At 43.8% G+C, this 20,559-nt stretch overlaps 1 protein-coding gene across 2 annotated transcripts in view; it reads right to left on the bottom strand.

Moving 5' to 3' along the window:
- LOC121597832 (phospholipid phosphatase 2-like) overlaps positions 1 to 20,559 on the bottom strand; it is a 49,627-nt gene that overhangs the window by 19,815 nt on the left and 9,253 nt on the right. Inside the window, exon 1 of one of the 2 annotated variants that reach the window (XM_041923996.1) lies at positions 15,019 to 17,229. The exons of the other annotated variant lie outside the window; for it this stretch is intronic. Coding sequence (XP_041779930.1) covers positions 15,019 to 15,109 — 91 coding nt within the window. The 5' untranslated portion in view covers positions 15,110 to 17,229. Of the gene's footprint in view, positions 1 to 15,018; positions 17,230 to 20,559 lie in introns of those variants that run through there. 2 annotated transcript variants of the gene reach the window in all.

Here is a 20,559-nt window from a genome sequence, read left to right as displayed (position 1 = left end):
TCTTTCCATTTCGTGTTTAACTCTAGAATAGAGACAGAACTAAAAGTAATGTAAATGGTATACGTATGCGTAAGTAAACCACAGACAGAACCGAAAAATGCATTTGCCTGTGGAATTGCAATTTCAATGAAACCAAACGGATAACCGATTAAACTCGAAGCTCATGGGGTACAGTCACGTCGTAAATTATTTCACCGTATGCAACACACACATACCACCCATCAAATAAATCATAATTGTTAATGAACGTGCAGAACGTGTTCGCAAAGCAATCCTTTACCCGTCTTAATGCTAATGAGAGTGCGAATGATCTCAACAAAACAAAAAAAGGAAGAGAAATTCGCAACTCGATCTTGCGACGCAATTTATTTTGTTTATTTTTGTAAGTTTTGAAAAATCGAAGCCATTAATCGATTAATTAGCTTCACTTGCGTGTTGTCGCACAACTTATTGCAGTCGCTGGCCGGTTTGATCAAGACAGAAACTGTTGCGGCGAAAGGCTCACTAGTTGTTAACAAGAGCTGGGTGTTGCTGCAAGCAAGCGCAAGATACCATTTCCCGGTTAATGGACTACCTGTTGAGTTGGAGCGACATGCCGAGCCGGATGACGGTAGTGTAGTGGTGTGTAACCTTGATATTGCCCCGCAGGTGGACGGGATTTTATTTTTAGGGAAATTGAGTCGAACCGTACAGGCGCAGCACACCCTTGGAGGCCAATGTCGGGAAATGTCCCAGGGCGTCATTTGCACGACGGTGGGTCCCCGGCGTCATCTAGCCGCCCTAGGAGGGGGTTTCGTAAGATGGTCGTTCGTGTGAAGGTTGGTAATATTTTGCTTGCTGTAATCGATCGTGTGATTGAAGAAAATGAGTCTTTTTTTTAAATTAAAATACCAGCAATATAGCTAGTATTTTAGGGTGGGATATCCACATACAAGCCATTTTCGTTCATTGGTTCAATTACTAATATTTTGTTTACAAATAGTTTTGTTTGTAAGCGACAAAAAAAAAAACAATATTCGACTCTAGTTCGAGTTTTGCAACAAAAAAAAACAAAAGTAATATTTTATAATTAACTACATATGCAAATGTGTATCTAAAATAAATTAAAAAAATGCAGAAAGTTTAATCCACCCGTGCGCAGGTCAGAAATTCATATTTAAGGCAAAACATCTCTATACAACGGTTTAGCGAACAGCGTTTCGTGCCAATCTGCATGTCAGATCCATTTCGACAAATTTGCAAATTAGTCATAACTTTTCGTCAATGGTTAATTTATTCATAATTCCCAAACACTCATTTTATGGATATTCGATTTTTGCTTCATTTTTTATGTTCCTTTTTTATCCTTTTCTTTTGGAGGCTTAACGGTTTGGGGAGCAAAAAAAATCCTGAACAAGGAGATACGACGGATTTGCGTTGCAGTTTTCTAAACGTTTGCCATCATCCGTGCCTCTTATGCAGACAACCAAACTTGAATGGGAATTATTAATTGGTTTGTTAGGTTCCCCCCAACTTATAATCCGGCGATAAAATTAAGATCTTTAAAATGCGCCACTCGATTATGGTACATTTAAACCAGACATTCTCGCTAGTGATCGTATTCGTACTCTTGGTTGTGTTAGGCGAATGAATATTTATCCTCTTTCCCGGGTATACTTTAAATATCAAACGAATTTTTCATTTACAATTGCTACGAATTGCCTTCTTCTGATCGTTGCCGCGCACAATTAAAGGAACCCTTACGCGGAAGCAAACATTTATCGGACAAATGTCGGCGAAACAGTAATCAACAGTTTCCAATCACCATCCGAGCTCAAAATAACGCGACATCTCGCGCTGAGCGTACAATTTATGAGTGCCATAAAAATATGTCACTCATTGGCGAATATCCACATACGCACCCGCAGAGTTAAACGCGTCCGCCGAAAGGAACACGAACATCGCTTCGACCCAAAGGAACTTTCGCAACGGCAACAAAAACCCAAACGGCTATTTCATGGCTATTAGGTACCAGAGCAGTTTGCCAGTCTAGCCTATAATTTTGCGCTGGCCTACCGGCACCTTTGTTCGATCTTTTCTTTGATCGCGTACTGGTTGTGTGTGATCCTTTCCGATGCCGCAGGAGAGCAAAACACCGAAGGAGGGTATCAGAAGGAAGTAATATCGGCACACAAACTTATTATTGTCGCCCCCCGTCTTAGGTCGTGAGAAATTTTGATTGCATACATTTTTAATACCCCGCGGATAGGGCTAGGCTGGCGACTGGCAGCACGGTGCAGTTATTTTGCGATGGTTTGGTGGTGGTAAAAGAAAACTTTGTATAATAGCTTGGGCTGTGGGCAGGAAATTGATCCATTGTAAAACGAAGGTGCCGGTTGATTGGTGCACATTCGTTGTGTGTGAGCGTGCGCGCGCGCGCATTTATTGGGCGGAAAAGGTGTAATCTTGGCAGATTATCATGTGGATCGTGATTTATAGCGATAGCGATCATTAAACTTTTCCCCCACGGCATCTTGAGACAGGATGTTAAATGGTACGGATATGACGTCCCGCGAAGAGAGGATGTTGTATTTTATGAGCTATTTTTCTGTTGAAAACATCTTCTTCGGAGAGAGGACCGACGTCCATAAACTGTAGTTCAATGTAGATTCACAGCGAACAAACATTGTTCCAATTGTAAAGGAATTTGAGCAACGATCAATTAGCACCAGAACGAACTGAGAGAAGTGTTGTTCTGGCTGACATATGTTAATTGAAAACCAACATGATTTTTTTAGAAAGAACCAAGCGTCGTGTTTGAAGTACTCCGCTAACACAACATAAACAACTCATTATATCGTGTGGTTGGTTTTTAGCTTAGCAAGCTTACATTAATCAGTAAACAGAAAGTGAATAGGCAATACGGACCTGGCATGGGAAAAGAAGCGATGAAAAAAAAACAAAAAAACAAGAGAACAAATCCTTATCTCAAATACTGAAAGCTGTTTGCACACCTTTCTGTTGCTAGTCAAAGTTTATCCCAATTCTTCAGCGCACGGTGAATGTGAGACGCATAATTCAAGCGACTTACATCACATGCTTATCATATTACTACCGTTTATGAAAAAAAGAAAAAGATAATCAGTTCACTGAAGCATTTTTCCCAAACGTGCCGTGAATGAAAAGATGCGGCGCCGTTCTAGAATTACTGGCATTGGATGCTTCAACCCGTAAGGCTTAAAAACGACGACGACCTCAAGGCGCTCGAGATTTGTTCCGCTTAAGATCAAGTTTCGCACCGGGTACTTGTGTTCGTGAACCCTGTCAGAGCTAACCCTTTGATTCGGAGAGTCATGGTGTTAGTCAAAAAAACGGAAGAACCCTCTTTTCAAAGACAAAATTACAGGTAACAAAGAATAAAAGGAATTATTACGCATCTCATAAAAACCCATTTGTTGGATTGTTTTGCTCATCATAAATACGAACCGTTTTGAGTGTGTTCCAGGGATGCATGTCTAGAAGGGTAACAGAGAGCCTAGAATGATATACAAAGAACGGGATCTATATGACCCTCAAAGAAAGTCCTTGTATCGAGGGTGAATTTGTTCAAGGCTCTTCTTGAAACGTAATTAATCAACATGGAAGTTGAAATGAAATTATTGGGCATCAAGAACAGATCGTTTTTCAAGATTGAAACTAGTAGGAAGTTGTTCCCAGTGTATCTGTCACACTACATCTTCGTCTTGTTTAATGATCATCCACTGACATCTATCAATAAACCCTCAATCGTCACTTGATTCACCCTACTTTCAAACCTCTGTAACGTAGTTATCAATTTCCCACCAGCAAAGATCAATCATAATTTAAGGAAACGATTTCAAAGATGAACATATTGATTTCAACCGTAGCAGAGGTTGCTATCAGCCGGATTTGTGTACACGGCTTTACCAAAACATAACCGGTTTATCCTGATCCGCCAGAATCAACCGTATGTTGATTTCCAACGAACAAATCTTTATACTCTGATCTACCACATCTCTGCCCTGTCATCGGTGCCGCCGACACGCGCGTGTGGCAACTCGACATAGCCTCAACTCGGCGATTGTAATTTTAGCTGCTGCAGCAACCGACACAGCTGTGGTCGGAATGCCGCAAGGAAAGTATCATCAGACCATACGTGATTCATTCGTGAGCTCGATAAAGATGAAGAGAGAAGACAAAAAAAACAACATCTCAGAATCAGGCCCGCTTAACCCCGATGAAACACAATCTCCTCGCGGTCATGCGTAACAGATAAAGAGGATTTGCGGCGAGAGGAAAACCCCCAACAGCAGAGGAAGTAGTGTTACGAGGTCAGAAATCGTCGCATTACTCACGATCTACTCACGATCGACGTGTTGTAAAGGAGATATCTACATCGGATCATCATCATAGACGGTAGCATAATGGAGGATGTATTCCACCGGGACCCCGGGTTGTCGCTACGTCAAGGCGCGTTAATCACCATTCAGCAGCAGGCAGCGAACAGCAGCAGCAGACATCCATCCCCTTAGTTAGTGACAATACATATGCCGATATGATGGTCATTACATCCCGTGTGCATCGAAGCAACCGTGAAGTAGCAGCTCAAACAACGCAATCCATTATTCTTACAACTGCAGCTCAAAAAGGAAAGGCCTGGAAAGGAGTGTGCCTCTTCATCCAATGCTCCATTCTCACTCACGCTGAGGTGCATAAGAACGTGGATAAAGCAAGGGTTAGGAAGAAGCAAAATAAATCAAACATTTCTATTTGTTTGTACACTCAGACCGAAGCGGTACGCGGTGTGTTGCTGCACCGGAACCATTCCCGGTGGTGGTTTCTTGCACCATTTGCACTGGGGGTTTCCGCTAGCACCCTTCCCTTCCTGCGATGCAAATGTGAAGAAGAACAAAAATCTCTCGCTTCTTTGCACGATCTTCGACAAGACAGCCAGCGATGCATGTCACCGGGTGCGCTCGAACGCGTGTTCCGAGATAGCTTCCCTTTGTCGCACCACACATAGCACGTATAGAGCTAGAGGCCTTCGAGATGCTTCCGAGACGCTCAAACATATCGTGCGCCTAGCGAACAGTGGATGTTAACCCTTTTCTTGAGTGCATCATCTGCCCATCGGGATGGGAGAGATTGATGTTTATTGTTGTAATATATTAACGAAATGATTTTTGAGATATTATTCTTTCAACGTAGCGCTGCTCGGTGTTTGAGATGCTAAGAGGTGTCAGACATAATTTCAATAACCATTGCCGGAGAGGCAAAATTCAATTAAAATGTTGTTTGTTTTTATGGTTAGCCTAGCGATAAAAAACACTCTGTAAATCTTAAAAATGATTATGTAAGAACTCTTTTCAGTGAATCATGGACAAGACGTTCAATTAGGTTCTGAGGCAATATTCAACAGCAAGACGTCAAGTCAACTTCAATTATCCAACCAGTTGAAAGCACAGCTACTACATACTTGAACTAATGAGTCAAACCCAAAGCACTTGCCTGATTGGCGCCAGTACTGGTCGTATATCTTGAGCACACATTACAACACCAACGCTCTCTGATATAGTGTTATCAGCAGACATACTTAAACCCTTAAAATATTTAAAGAAATTCAATCAAATTTCCAGGATACATAGCCTAGAACAAATATTTGACATTCGAGATATCAAGAACTATTACAAAAAATAAGGTTTACTTAAGTATTTTAAAAGATTGTTATTTAAAAACAACTGAATTAAATAGCTTTTGCATTTGCAGCTTTTATAAGAATGCATCTAGTTATCTAGTTGTATAAGAATGCGGAATGTCGTCGACAACAATCGATCGAACGAGCTGCCTAGGTTCGCTCTGTAATAGGAAAGTTACACAAACGCACATTCCAACCCCAGATAGTCCCACCAGATGGCCTCCGCATGTTCACCCGGTTCCTGTGGGGAAGATGTACTTATGTGGATTGTTGCTCCTGTCTTGAAAATGCCACGGCATGCGACTACAAACTCTACTTTGTTCCAGGAATTCCTGCTGCATGTTAATCGGTAGCCCAGGGTTCGTCATCGTCGCTGTCTCCCAGCGATCGTTGTGTGATCGCGCGCACGTGGAATGCGTTTCACCTCCAGTGCATGGTGCATCATCAGCCACACATACTACCCCCGGCTGGCGCGGTAATTACGTGGCAATGTGCATTTTCCTTTCCCCTTTCCGGCTTCTCACTCCATACACACTCACACACCCAACGCACGCTAAACCACCATCCGCGCAATGTGCCTTGATTGATGAATTGCTGACACGTCTGTCATTTGTTTTGGGGTCTGCCTCTTTGCTTTCTTCTATTTTCAGCAACAGTATGGTTGAAGGCTTCTCCCTCCGGATCGGAACTGCAACGGAACCCGGGCCATTGCTTTGGCCGGTGTATGTTTGAATGAAGCCCGCAAAGTAAAACCCATGTTTATGACCTTGCAGCGGCGGCGTAACCCTTTCGCTCCAGGAGTGTGTGTGCCGGCGCGCAGCCGCCGCCGCCGTCGCCGTTCCAGCCGTTTTCACTTAATGACCGTGTCCCGTGCAGCAAGAAGCCGGGGCCGTGTCTGTGTCGCAATACCATTAGCCGAGACGGAGGCCCAACAGCCGGGCTGAAGCAAATCCGACAGTAAAATCTCCATATCCCGCCGCATCGGGATCGGGTACAGGAAAAGTGCATTGGTGCTATTTGACGGCAGACTGCATTGCCGTCTAGGGAGTTGGTTGGTACTGTCTCTCGAAAAACGGGGAACTATTGTTTGGCAGTTCCGGTATGGAAATACATGGAAAAGCGTGTCCCGGCTAATCACTATTTAATGCGTCTCAGAATGGTTAGGGGTTCTATTTTCGACCCAATTGAATTCCATTCCACTTAAATGATGGATCATCTGGCAGGCTCAAACATGGGAACATTGTTATAAAACCGTCTTATCAAGTGCGGTTTGATATGAGCACAAGCACCGATTAGAAAGCGGGGTAAAAGGGTGCTGGGGTTTTTGTTTTACGATTGGCCCATTGGAACAGGGAAAGGCAATCTACGCTCGTGGTTGAAAGCATTCACATGTGGTAATCTGTTCAATGTGCTGCCTATACGGTTCCGCGTAAGGGGTTTTATGGCTTACAAGTTGGTGGAGGGCCTTTAAGTTGTTCATAAAATTTTCCATGAGCATAAAAGTTAAATTTCGAAAAAATAATTATTTTTTATAATGAGGAGAATTGGAAGTTAGCTATTTACATTCTAATTGATTTGCTGAAATGTTGATTCTTTTCTCCTTTTTCTCGTTGCTGTAACATTCCAGCATTTTGCAGACTTACGAGACTTATTTGTACCATCCAATGACCAGTCCTTTCATATGTTGTGTCGTAAGACTCCAAAACTAATAATTGTGTAATGTCAAGATTCAAAATACTCTTTCATATGCCTTTCAATAATTTCTACAATAAATATTAAAATGAAATAAAAGAAATGGAACATTACTACAATAAAATCTACACAACTTCATTATATGTCCCTCGATCACTAACTAAAAACAAAAAATATATAACAAAACATGAAAATCATAAAAATGAAAACGAAAAAATTCATTCAAATAGCAAGAAACAAAGCAAGCTAAAATAAACTCTCTACCAGCGACCAAGAATTAGTCATCACCCTTACTGTCACACACACAATACAGTCAGTCATCCAAGCTTTCTAACCAATAGCGCACGATGGTGCATAAAACTGCACAGTAATGCAGCCAGACTTGCGCCTAGAGCTGCAAATAAAAGGGCACCAGACAATTTTGCTATACCTTCTCTCCGTTTTACATGCATACCGAATCGGTGAAACGAATGATTTCCTCCTTGGTAACATTTCTGTCCCTAAAAGGGAAAACCCCGTACCATAACTCATCTGGCGGCAAAAGGGTCTCGCGCACTCGCACCGCGTTAGGCCATTTTTCTTCCGAAAACAGAAACGGAAAGTATGAAAAATTCTCCCTCCATGCAGCTCCTGATAGTGACGTTTTGCAAAAGAAGTCACAGGTCCCTCGTTCCTCGTCGCGCTTAACTCTGCACCGTCGTGACTTGCGCTGGGTGCATAAATTACATTTTCTTGCAGTCCCGCCGAAACGAAACGTCGCGAAGGGTGCACACACACCGCACCGAGATGCTTGTGTGTAGGGATCGGATCTAGGATTCCTCTTCGCTGGTTCATGCAGCAACACAAATCGTGATTACCACCGATTGGTGCAAAACCAGCGCAATACACTCCGCTCTTTGTAGGGGGACTGCCAGGGCTCAGTGAACCGAACAGATAAGCAAAAACACCCATTTGTATCCTCTCTCGCAGCCCGGCCTGGCTCGCTGGCTAACTAACTCTGGACAGGCAATTGCACACAAAATGCCAATGACAAACGCATTTGAGACGCATCATTAACGTTCTGAGTGGACCGCGATGGAGGGGAAAGACACCGAAAGACGACGAGTAGACAGCGTGCTGCAAGATGCTGTGGGCCGAGATTGAGTTTCTTCACCTCGTGACACACAGTCGTAGCTCCGGTCCGGTTAGAAAAGATGAAAGCGGAAGCGGCACGGAATTGCCAACCGTGCAAAACTTGGTGAGCTTTCCCTTTGCGCGAGATTAATGGCGGTTTGTTTTGCTCGCAGTTTTTGTCGCCGGTTTTTGCACCCTTTAGAGAGTGGTCAAGAGAGGCTCGATGTGGGATGAGAGTTTTCCCTTGGCCGAGCGCGATCGGGTGACACGGTCCGAGGGAGGTTGTTTAAGTTCGCATCGCCAATCCGCGAAACTGCCACTCTCAGGTTACACAGTTGCATCAAAACACACTGCACCACCGCCCCGAACCTTGAGACTCTGTGGTGTTGTTGATATAGCCGCATCCGACTGTCACCCACGGCGATACAGTAACACACAGCTACTGCCCGCGGGGCAAGAACATTCGTTTGGCGAGTTCTGAGAGGGTTGTTTTTGCATTTCGTATGTTCCTTGCCCGGTTCTGTTTGGGACGTTAAAGAAATGTAAGCTACGTTTGCGTAAGAACGCAGGGAGGGCCCCCTAGCAGTGTAAACAAAAGCGGTGTAAATGGGTGCGAGAAAAAAAAAACAGCACACAGTGTTCACGCTTTGTTTCATTCAGCTGTAAACCCTTCAATGGTTTGTATGTGAAGAGCAGTAGTAGAAGATATGCCGTAGCCGGCGGAAAGTTGCAGATCATTGGCTAAATTTATGCCATCTTTGGGATATTTGATTGAAAGATGGCAAGTCATCAAAATAGCCATATCTTCAATAAATGATTTTTAATTTAAAAACAAATTGCGCTTTGTCATCGTAAAGACAGTAAGTGAAGTTGACTGTCATGGACTGGCATTGGTTTTGTTTGTCAGGTTAGAACCACCAACGGTTTTGTACCGTTGTCTTGAGTTGAGTTAGCGATCTACAATGCTGGTTAAAATTCAACGCAATTCAACTTCAAACCTTTGTGAATTCCGTTGTTGCTCCATGATCCTTACAAATCTAATACAATGGATACTGACTTCGTCAGGCAAGAAGTTTCTTCTTTGTGATTCCACACTTACAAGCATGAATCAATCAAGGACAATACGTAACACGGAGTTATCGGGAGAAAGATAATGGATTTACTTATAATACTTATGCGAGTAGTGGAAGCTTGATACATGGGGTCACTCCATGGCTCGATCTTCATTATTGTCCATTGCTCGATCAGAATTTTTCTAAGATCAATCTTGAAATTGATGGTTTTAACAGCTCTCTTTCAATAATAATAATATAAAAAATGGGTAAGTTGTGTAACAGACCGACTATAAGGCGAATGGCTTTGCAATAGGTCGACGATCGATCAATTCACATTAATCTGCAATCCAGTGTGCTTTGAGTGCTGATCGATCATTTTAAAGTCTTCTATTGCTTTGAAGAAACTCACTCCAATAATTCCATTCTAAAAGTCTTCTGTTCTAAAAGATGCGTATCGATACATGCAACCCAAAGGCAAAGATAATCAATTTTAAAGCCATGTAGAATACAAGGAAATTCATTGGATGCTGTTGAATTAATGATCTTGTCCTCATTTTGATCTTCATAATTGTCCAGATATCTTTGCGAGATAATTCTGGAAGTCGTATTAATTCCAAATATGACCTAAATGTCCTGATCATGTGACGCTCTTTTGTGAGTAGGACAACTATAGAGAGAGAGAGAGAAATGTTTTATATGTTCATAAAAAAATTTAAACTAAATTGAATAAGTAACAAACAAGAACAAGTAAATAAATAGGACAGCACTGATATCTCTTTTTTACACTCAAGGGTTAGCCAAAAAACACCGATACGATCCCATATCCTAACCACAAGCCCCGCACGCGTCTACGATAAGACCAAGGTTTGCCATTCATTTCCAAAGCGCTGCGCACCGGCAACGTGTGTGCGCGTATGTGTTTGCTAAAAACAAAACTAACAAAAAGCGTACTACAATTGCGTGCCCTCTGTTCATAGAGAGCTTGCATAGAGAATGAATTCACTCCACTGTGTTGTAGCACGATGTCACGGGCCATGGACAATTAGCTAAGCCCAATTGCGCTACTACTTCCACGCACTTTCCGAAAACAAAATAAAAAGCAACAAAAAAACATCCAGGTGGCCTAGGAACTTGAATAATCCACCGAAGGTCCACCAAACATGTGGGCGGCAGTTGAAGCCAAACCTACCCGTGTTTCGATGGTATCGGCATCGCGGCTTTGAAGTAAACCCGACGACCCGAGCGAGGATGCGCGCTGTGTTTTGTAGCGCGTTTTACTATTACGCGGCTTCGCGGGCGCCGCGCAAAATGCGCAAAAGATAAATGGATAAGCATTAGGGACGACCGCGTGGTGTGGGTTTGTTGGGACCGTTGTTGCAAAATGTTCTTCAAGCGGCGGAGAACCTAAGCTGCTGCATGGCGCGATATTTTTTAATATTTTTACTTCCCGCTTTTGTGCGAAGCACGGGGGAAGAAGCAGCCATACAGATACGCACGTACGCGGCGTAAATGTTGTGTTTTTTGTTTTATTTTGAAATAGTGAGAAAATATAAATGACCGATTAACAGTCGGTGGGCGTATCGCTCACGCGTTTGTGAGTGTTGTTACGTCTTCAGCGAGAAAAGGAGCGACACGGAAGGATTAGCATAGATAGCGATCGACAACATGCAGGGCACATGATGTTTCCAACACTTCTGAAGCGAGCAGCGATGATTTGCTAACACGTCTTGACCATCCCAATTTTTGTCTTGTTTTTTCGTGCTGTGGTCTGACCAGTAACTGCACCGAGTGCAAGCGCGGGGAGAAGAGCGTGGGTAAGATTGATATTAGCCGAAAAGATGCCACAAAGTCGGAAGAGGAGACCGTTGAATTTACCAGCCCCATGAAATCATCTGCTTTGAGATGAGAAAACCAACCGTTCGGGAAGAGACAGCCCAAAGTCGATCGTTCGCAATCGCCCCAGTTTCCCATGGCAAAAGCGGGTAAAAGAAAACATCAACTTCAACTTCCACCGGACGCAGCATACCGTAAGGTAGCTGTTCTGTGTGAAAAGAAGCATTTTACACAAAAGAAAAACAACACCCGAGGCGGAATAAAATATGATCGCCTATGTCGATCGGTGAGTTTGAGACCACACCAAACACACTAAAACTCGACACGGGGAGACGACCGTTGATTTACACACACTCATCATATACACGTGTGAGGGCTGGTAGTATGTAACAGTATACATATATATTTCAAGCTCATAAAGTCATAAAAGTTGCAAAACGGAATCTGACCGCGGGATGTTTGAAATAAAATAAAAATAGTCAAATCTAAACACATACAGGACAGGCAGGATAGGCAGTCTCAAAACACCAGAGGCAGTTAAAATGTGAAGTAAAATATGTACCCTACCGCGCCACACATACACACACATACAAATACCTTCAAAATCCCGCGCATCCTCCGAAAAGGGAAAACGGATCTTCTTTTCGCGGCGATGCCGCGATAGTTCAGTTCTATGAAACGGAAAGAATATAAACCCTCCGGATCATGATGGAACAACGGGTGTGCGTGTGTGTCATAAACAAAACACAACTGCCGATTCAGTAATAAAAAATGAAACAAAAACGGCTGTTGGGTGCAGGAAGGAAGGAAGGAATGGCTAGCATAGAAATACAACAAAAAAACTCCATAACATGACTTTTTCCCAATCGGGTTCGATTTTTGTTCACCCTCCCGTTGCAGCGTCGATCGACTATCCCACCGAAAAAGGGTGTCTACAACTACTAAATCATTTAGCAATAAAATAAAGAAGCACACACACGGGCCAAAAAACACGTATCCCTTCTTCCAGGTGATTTTTATGCACGCGGTGTCCATACAAAGCGGTGCCTAACACCGAAAGCCTTGGGGATATAAAATGTCATAAAAAAAAACAGCCAAACAATAGCAACCTCCCGAGGGCCCTGAGGCTTTCGAGGATCGCGAAGATGTGCCTAAATGCGACTGATTGCCCGACATCTTTAACGGGAGAGCAAGAGAGAGAATTCGCAAGGACAGAGGGACACAATGATACAATAAAACGGCGCAATACGTCAAACGGAGCGACACGTTCGGCGTTTTCCAAAAAAAGGCCGTTTTTTGGCTTCCGGCACACCACACACCGAACCAGAATTTTGGCAAAATATTTTACCCCCCAAAAAAACGGTACCTTGTAGGGATCTCGAACGAGCGATGATGCTGCTCGCGCGCTCCTGCGGAGGAATTTTACGATGTACCACAATGGTACCAGCAAAGCGACGAGAAAACTTCGCTTGTTCGATCGGTATCGTAAAAATTGTACAGATTGGTTTCACGATACACACTGGGTATACGAACGAGAGAGAGAGAGAGAAAAAACTCGATCACAGCACGAATGTACTGCGCAGGCAAGATCGTTTAACGACGATTCAAATGTCATAAAAATTAGCAACTACATGACCAAACTGCCAAAGCAACAGCGAGAGTGGCAGATTTTTTGTGGTTGTGTCCAATGGTCTTAATTCTTGACTCCGACAACTACAATAACAACAACAACACGGATCAGATCCACTGCTAAGGTAAATAATAAAGAGTTACTGTAGATTTGCAATGCGGTTTTTGCGAACAGCACACCCTGGAAACACTGGAACATCGAAAACACAACGAGCGGCGGGTATCATCATCCATCAAAAAACAAGGAATGACTCCGCTGCTGCTGCTGCTGCTGACGGTCAAAAGCAGGGCAGTATCAGATAATGGTAATGGTGGAGAAGAAGACCTCGCGAGAATGTCCACGGACGACAAAACGTTCCATGATGATAAGCAGTGCGCGTACCAGGAGACACACGCACGGCTCCCGGCCAGTAGAAAGAAGATCCCTGCAGTAAGCGTAAGCGAACGAACGGCAACAACAACACCGTGCGTCAACGTAATAAGCATTATGTGTGCGCGTGCGTGCGATAGTAGTTGTCTTGGGTCGGGGGTTGTTGTGTTCTTGTTGTTTGAAAGAACGCAAAAAAAGTACAACGCCCAGCTATTACGAAACCGGTGTCCAGTGTCCCTGGTGGATATGACTGGATGCGATACTAAAAGCATGACGATTTTTGTCTCCAAAAAAGTTATTTTCCCCTGCTTCAAACAATGTCTCCATCGTCACGTTTCACATATCAATCGAAAGCTTCGAGGCGGTGCGATTTGAAGTAACTAACAAATTGTCCATACCATCCATTCGGGCCACTTTTGGAAGTGTACTGGCTCCATCATATCGGATCGGAGGGCGAGAGATGGATGTAATCGCTTTACAAATGAGTCTGCTGACAGCAAGCTGTCAGCTGGCACCGATCGGCGCTGTTTTGGGATGTTACAATTTATTGATCTCCTCTTGGATGCATGCACCGCAAGACGTTGTTGGAAATAATCGCTCCGGGAATTAGGGAACCGAAATCAATGAGGGACGCAGAGGCAGAGGGACGATCCAAAAACAGCCCCTTCGATGATCCCGAGCATGTGATTCACGTTGTCACGTATGATGGTCTTTATTTTTGGAAAAGCCAGAGTCAGAAGACGTCCGAGAAAAAAAGTGTCATTGATAAGATTATACATTTACACGCACACATGTATGCGTTCCTTTTTCTGAGACTCTTGAACGTTCGGAGCGATCCAGGCGGTCCGAGCTTAAGAGAATAGTTACTACGGCGTGAAGGTTTGTCAGCACAAGAAATCATGTCTGGAGAAGATGGTTCTAATGCAAATGTAATTGATAAAACTGACAAAAATGTTGAGAGACAAAAATGCCTTTTCAGTACTGTTCAATATTAAAACTAAGGTCCTTGTATTCTTACTCTCCTTTTACAAACCATCAGAAACCATCAAGAATGTTCTAAAAAACGAATTTCAATTCAATTTTGATCCCACAAATTGGCCACTATCTGCACTATACGCACCAGCAACATTGCTTTCCTGCTTGGTCACTAACCATGACAACTTTATCATTTTAATGGACGTCTTTTTTCCACTGCTTGCACTGAACCTTGGTACATGCGGAATATATTTAAAACGCACGGTTAACACTCCACCGGAACAGATGAGATTAGATCTGGACTTGATGTACACGACCGGTCTCTGGCCGAGGCGAACGAATTTTCACGCGCTTTTTCTTCACGCCCCATTCAATGAACTTAACATCGGATCGGAAGGTCCACTCGAAACCTTTTCGACAGCTAGCAATCGGAAGTTAATGCCGTCAACATTTCCGACCAATGTCTGGTAAAGGTATGTGATTCCTTATCAGATCAAGTAATCGATGACAGACCTCACCGTAATAGACTCCCGCAGAACCGGGAATCGGGAGAGTAAACAGAACCAGAGCGACCCGCTGATGTAGATAACCCCGTTCGGGAATGAAAAAAAGGTGTATTGCAGAGAGTGATCCAAATAGAGATGAAACCAATTTACCTAGCACCAGTATCAATCCGTCAACAGCTACGGGCACCGTGATCCTGGATTTGGCTTTGCCGCATATCTTCTGCGACTCGACGTCCGCCATTTTCGGCGTTCCAGGGGCACACTTGATCCAAACGATTGTGTTGAGGGGTGTTGTGTCTTTTGGAAGTAAGCGCGCTTGTACTACTTGCTTTAATTCAAGAACTGATCACTGTTTTGCTGACGATCCGTTTAACAGACCATTGCTTCCGAATAGAGGTGGATGACGTCACGGAAGTTGGGCAGTTTCGACGGAGATGTGACTTCAGCATCTGTGCGCTCTTTTCCAATTTGCTCACGCTGTAGTCTACTACGCAGATCGCACTTTCAAACTCCGTAGGACACACTGCACACAAATCTTCCTTATCACGGGACCACAGCGGGAACACGAAAAGGGTACGACGCACTAAGCCACAAACACCTCACCTAAATGTGGGACATCAGTGCACCGCTCGGTGGCAACAATCTGCACAATCAAACACACTTCCCTTTTGGCAGCGGCTGGAGACACTTTTTTTTCTAAATTGCAAACCAACAAAAACACCACGCACAGCACACTTTAATGCGGGCGATCTCTTTCCCTCTCTAGATCCCCACACTACTGTGTTGGACTCAAATTGACAGTTGACAACTTTCCAACGCGTTTGGACGAGCAGGCCGCGGCGGCGGCTGTAAAACGTTGCACCGCAGGGGCAACTGTTGTGATTGTGCCAATAAACTGATCATACCACAAGGGGGTTGGATGGGTGTTGGGGGTTGCTATGTTTTGATTGCTCTCCGGGACATCACTGAAGGGGGATGATACTTGGCTAGCGAACGGAGCAGACAATAATCACACTCACTCGCGGCTCCACTGGCACACAGACTGGAATCGCAACTCGCAACCACTGCTAAGGCCACTCGTCTGCTGTCACAATTGTCAAAAGTGATTCTACAATTCCACACCAACCGGAACAAGCAATTGGTCCGCGCGGTCCGGGCCCGGGTAAGTATATTAGCTGCAGCAGCAGCAGCAGCAGCAATTGCAAGATTAACGGAAATTAGGTATTAAATACAATCCCCAGCGCTACTTTCGCGACCGTGCGAGGGAACACTGGCAGCATTCAAATCAATTTAAATCGTTACAGCAAGATTTCGTTTGTTTCTCACTGCGTGCTGTAATTGTGCAGCGCTGGACAGGGCTGTTGGCGGCTTTCGGGGAGCAATTTTACTCCTCCTTCGCTCGGAACTCTGAACACTCGGCGCAAACCACTCCAATTGCCGATTAGGACACAGCGGCGACCACTGCGACGGAGCGAATGGTATTAATTAATTAACAAAATGTTTCCCGGGGTCCAATTTAAGGCGCCGAAATAACTTATCTCGACCGCGGCAGTGCGCTCGGGCATCGGCAAACCGTTGCCTTGACTCTGGCTGGTGATCTGGTTTGTTTTTACGCGATCGTACACCACACGATCCGTACACTCCACCGATTAGTTCGTGGCTTCACTTAGTCGCTTCACTTCTTGCTGCCATCCACCACACAGACAGCTGGAAACTATCGGCACAACATTCGGGGTACGGGGGTTGGTTTTGGTTCTTTTTCCCCCCCGGTTAATTCCTTTCCGGTTTCGGTTCGAGATTGCGCAGTTTCTACACACTCCTAGGACATACGTGTATGATGACCATAAAATGAGTTGAAATTAAGTTAATCACTGCTCCGTAATCTAGCGCTGCTCTACTCGCGGCCCTTCCGCTGCTCCCCGAACGGTGTAGGCCTCACGATTGCGCGCCGCTCCTGGCAGCTTCGAAATTTGAACTAAAATCACACAAACACACACGCGCGCGCGCTTCGGCTCGGGCTCTCTCGCTCGTTGATAGATTGTGAACGCAATCAAAATAAAAACACACCGTTGCTCACCGATCCCGATTACCGCAACGAACGCCTAAACCGGCGATGGGTCGCGGATCGATCTATCTTTCCAATCACTCCACTAACTGGTAGGCATTAGTGCCATAGTCCGGATGGTGCTAGAGCGAATCGATCGAAACAAATACACAACAAAATACACCGCAGGTCCTCACGCGGCGGCCCCCAGAAGGATCGCGGTTGTTCTCTGGCCCGGCTGTTTTTGTAAACGATGTACGAGCGCATGCACACGCGTGTTCACCGCTAGACTTCACGCACGAGAATGAACGAGCGAATGAATCGGCGGCAGCTTGCGTTGCATTTTCTAGCCTGCGCTGATGGGTGGCAAATGCCAGGGCTGTCAAACGTTCGAAACGGTTCGTAGCTATGGTTTGGATCGAATAACAAATAATCGAGTTTTTACAATAAATTAAATAAATTGCGTTCAATAAAAAGAGAATTGTATTAAGCTTGCAAACACAAATATAACCTACATTTACTAGGCGTAAAGATACATGTTTTCAAGCTTAAAGCGCATGTTTTGTATATAAATTACAAATTCGTTTAAAAGCCTTCAATAATTGATATGCGTAAGAAAATAGAGTTATTGAAAATGAGAAGCAATTATTTTTAACTCTTGTTGACAGTATTTTTAGAGGGAATTTAGAGAGAACGGCCTCAGCCGTATTGCTGAGAGTAAATATTCATTATATTGCACATATTTCTTGCAATGTACCATAAAATACTTTTAAAAATATGTATCGATTTAAATTTTTGGTAAAGATTGATTGTTTTTATTTTCAAACTGACTCTATTTGTCGAACTTTAACCGTGAGGGCCAAAACAGTGACGCAACTTCCACGACGAAAACGGACATGGTGTGGCAGTTTGTGGAGCTCCTGCATCTACAACATCTCGACACTATTAAACAACAATCAGTGCATCAATAGAAATCCCGTATTCAAATGGCCGACGACCCTGAGCGACTTGAAACTCCAAAGGAAGCTGAAGACCGAGGGAAAAGTGGCTACATCAGTGCAATCAAAAAGCCAAACAGTGAAAAAATAAATGGGATAATAAATAAATTGCATCCACTGGTTTTGGAGCTGCATGCAATTACGCCACAACTCAAAGCGATTATTTTAAGAGATGAAGCGATTGAATCTCGATGTGACGTTAGCGAACCGGTTCAACATTCCCCAGCTGCATTCCATCGAGAATTTCTGCACCAACCATGATGTAAAAGATCTACTCAAACAATTTTGTCGTGAAAACTGAGGGGGAAGTGATAAACATCGAAGGTAGAACATAAAAACACATTTATACACTCATGTCTTCATTCAACGTGGCAAAAGGTCGTAGATTCATTTTTGGTAGGTAAGCTTGAATAATCACTTTTCAAGAGAAGTTTATGAAAATATTTATCTGTCTTAGCTATGGTCATATTATTTTTTTATTTCAAACACTGATAATAATAATTACAAAAATATCTAAAAAGAATCGAGCGGCATGTGGTTTGACATGCCTGCATTTTCTGTTTGTAATCAGTTGTTTTTTATTTATCGCTGAGTTCCTGCGCCTTGTGAGTACCATTCATAAAATAAGCACACAAATAAGTACAATGCACAAGATCCATAGGATTGAATGCACTATTATTTTTTTAGAACCTAATAAACTTCTGCTTTTAATGCTTGAGGAATTGTTTTTGAACGATAAAGCTATGTATTCACAGTTTAATATTTAATATCTTTATCTGTGGGTATTTTCCAGCCTATAATAATCCCACTTAGTTGTTTATTTATTTTGTTGTGTCATCTGTGCCAAACAAGACATCGTTCAAATTTATATTCTACTCCGAACCTCCGCACTGCGTGCACATGATAGAAACTATGATCCTCCTACACTGAATGTGTCAAGTCACTTGTACCATCATATAAATTAGTTCGTCTAATCTAGGTGTAACGGTTGAAATGTTTACCTTGGACAAATATTGTCCCTTGTCTGCAGCGTGATCGTCCGGATTCCGGTGTCATATGGCAGATAAAAAAAATATGCCCTTCCGTATCACTGACATCTCAGGTACGAAGGGAGACACTCTCTTGTGTGGCTCGACCGTCTCACCAACGTCCTATTCCGCTTCTTCTTGCCAAAACAAACCGTTTGATGTTGGCGCATTGCCTACCGTTGAGGGTTAGGGCTCGCAAGGTGTGCGAGCTTCCTTTCGCATGGGGTTTAACTACCTGAACGCATCTCACCTTTGACCCACGATTATTGCAAGGCGTAAAGCTGCTGGGAATAGATACACATACACAAAAGTAAAATGAAAAAAAAAGATCTTCACAAATCGGAACCATTTATACTCGCCCTACTATTGCGCGTAACGTTTCACTGACTTTCCCATGAGGAGGTCGTCATATCGACGAGACTTTACTTTGGTGGATGATGTACGCACACATCGTTCTTTTTCAAATATGAAAAGAAAATGATTAAATCACAAAGAATGTCATTACATTCTGGAGGATGAAAGGAGGAGGTCTTGAGACTCATCATCTTTCCCCACCGGCTTCCACAATCACCCTTAGGAAGGCGTGGAACGCCTTAAGAACGGCCAAAAATCATCAAAACCTTCGGGAACCGGTAGAAAAGGAACAGAAAAGGTCGAACAACACACCACCATCTCGTCTCGTTGAAGGTTGATTTACGGACCTCAACAACCCGGACCGGGATAATAACAACTTTGAACCGAATCGGGCAAGCCGACCTATGGATCGGACGCGATGGATCGAACGAATGGATTTGGTATCGGGTGAATTGAAATGGACAGTTTAATACACGCTATAAAAACAAGAAAGAATACAAAATTCCTCTCCCCCCGGTAGACATTTACGCGGGGTTTGGTACGGCTGTACGCTCGAATGTTTTTGAATAATAAGATCCATTCGTATTACAATCACCATCTGATGCAAGAACAACACAGCGCCACATTTTCACAGATGCATGCATTGCAGATGCACTTACACCAACAGGGAGAGGAGGCAGGTGGATATCGTAATGAAAATAAAATAAGATTGGCCCATGCTGAGCTGTAGCTATGTAGCAGCACGAACGATCATCATTGTAGACATGATCTACAATCGACTCATTTTGCACATTTCCAGCGCCTATATCGCCCTCACCATATGTGCCAATTTTCCAATCGCTTCCAGCTGTGTGAATAATCGCGTGATGGGCGGAAAATGTCCTCCCGATTCACACACGAGCCCTCTAGTAGCCCATTAACTGTTACGACTGACCATTTCCGGACCGATCGCAGCACAACCCGTTGACACTTGAATGCAACTGCAAACGTACACCGTACTTGCCATAAGTTGACGATACGCCCATAACACCCTTTTCGGACACGGGTGGAAAAGTGTACGTTCGCTACCGGTTTAATAGAAACTGACAAAACCGACCAGGCCATCTATTACTGCGTCCTCAACACCTTCGATTAAACCGGACCCCGGCTGGCTGGTTGATGATCGTGAATTCAAACTCGTAAACTCGTGGCACTCCCTGGCCAAGCGAAGGGAAAATCATATCGACCGAAAGGATGCAGCACGCGGCTGGCGTCGTAAAACGGTGTC

This window comes from Anopheles merus, chromosome 3R (assembly GCF_017562075.2).
Source record: "Anopheles merus strain MAF chromosome 3R, AmerM5.1, whole genome shotgun sequence".
Taxonomy (NCBI): Eukaryota; Metazoa; Arthropoda; class Insecta; order Diptera; family Culicidae; genus Anopheles; species Anopheles merus.
The sequence above is the reverse complement of the archived record's forward strand: the minus strand, read 5'-3'. Positions and strand labels throughout refer to the sequence as shown.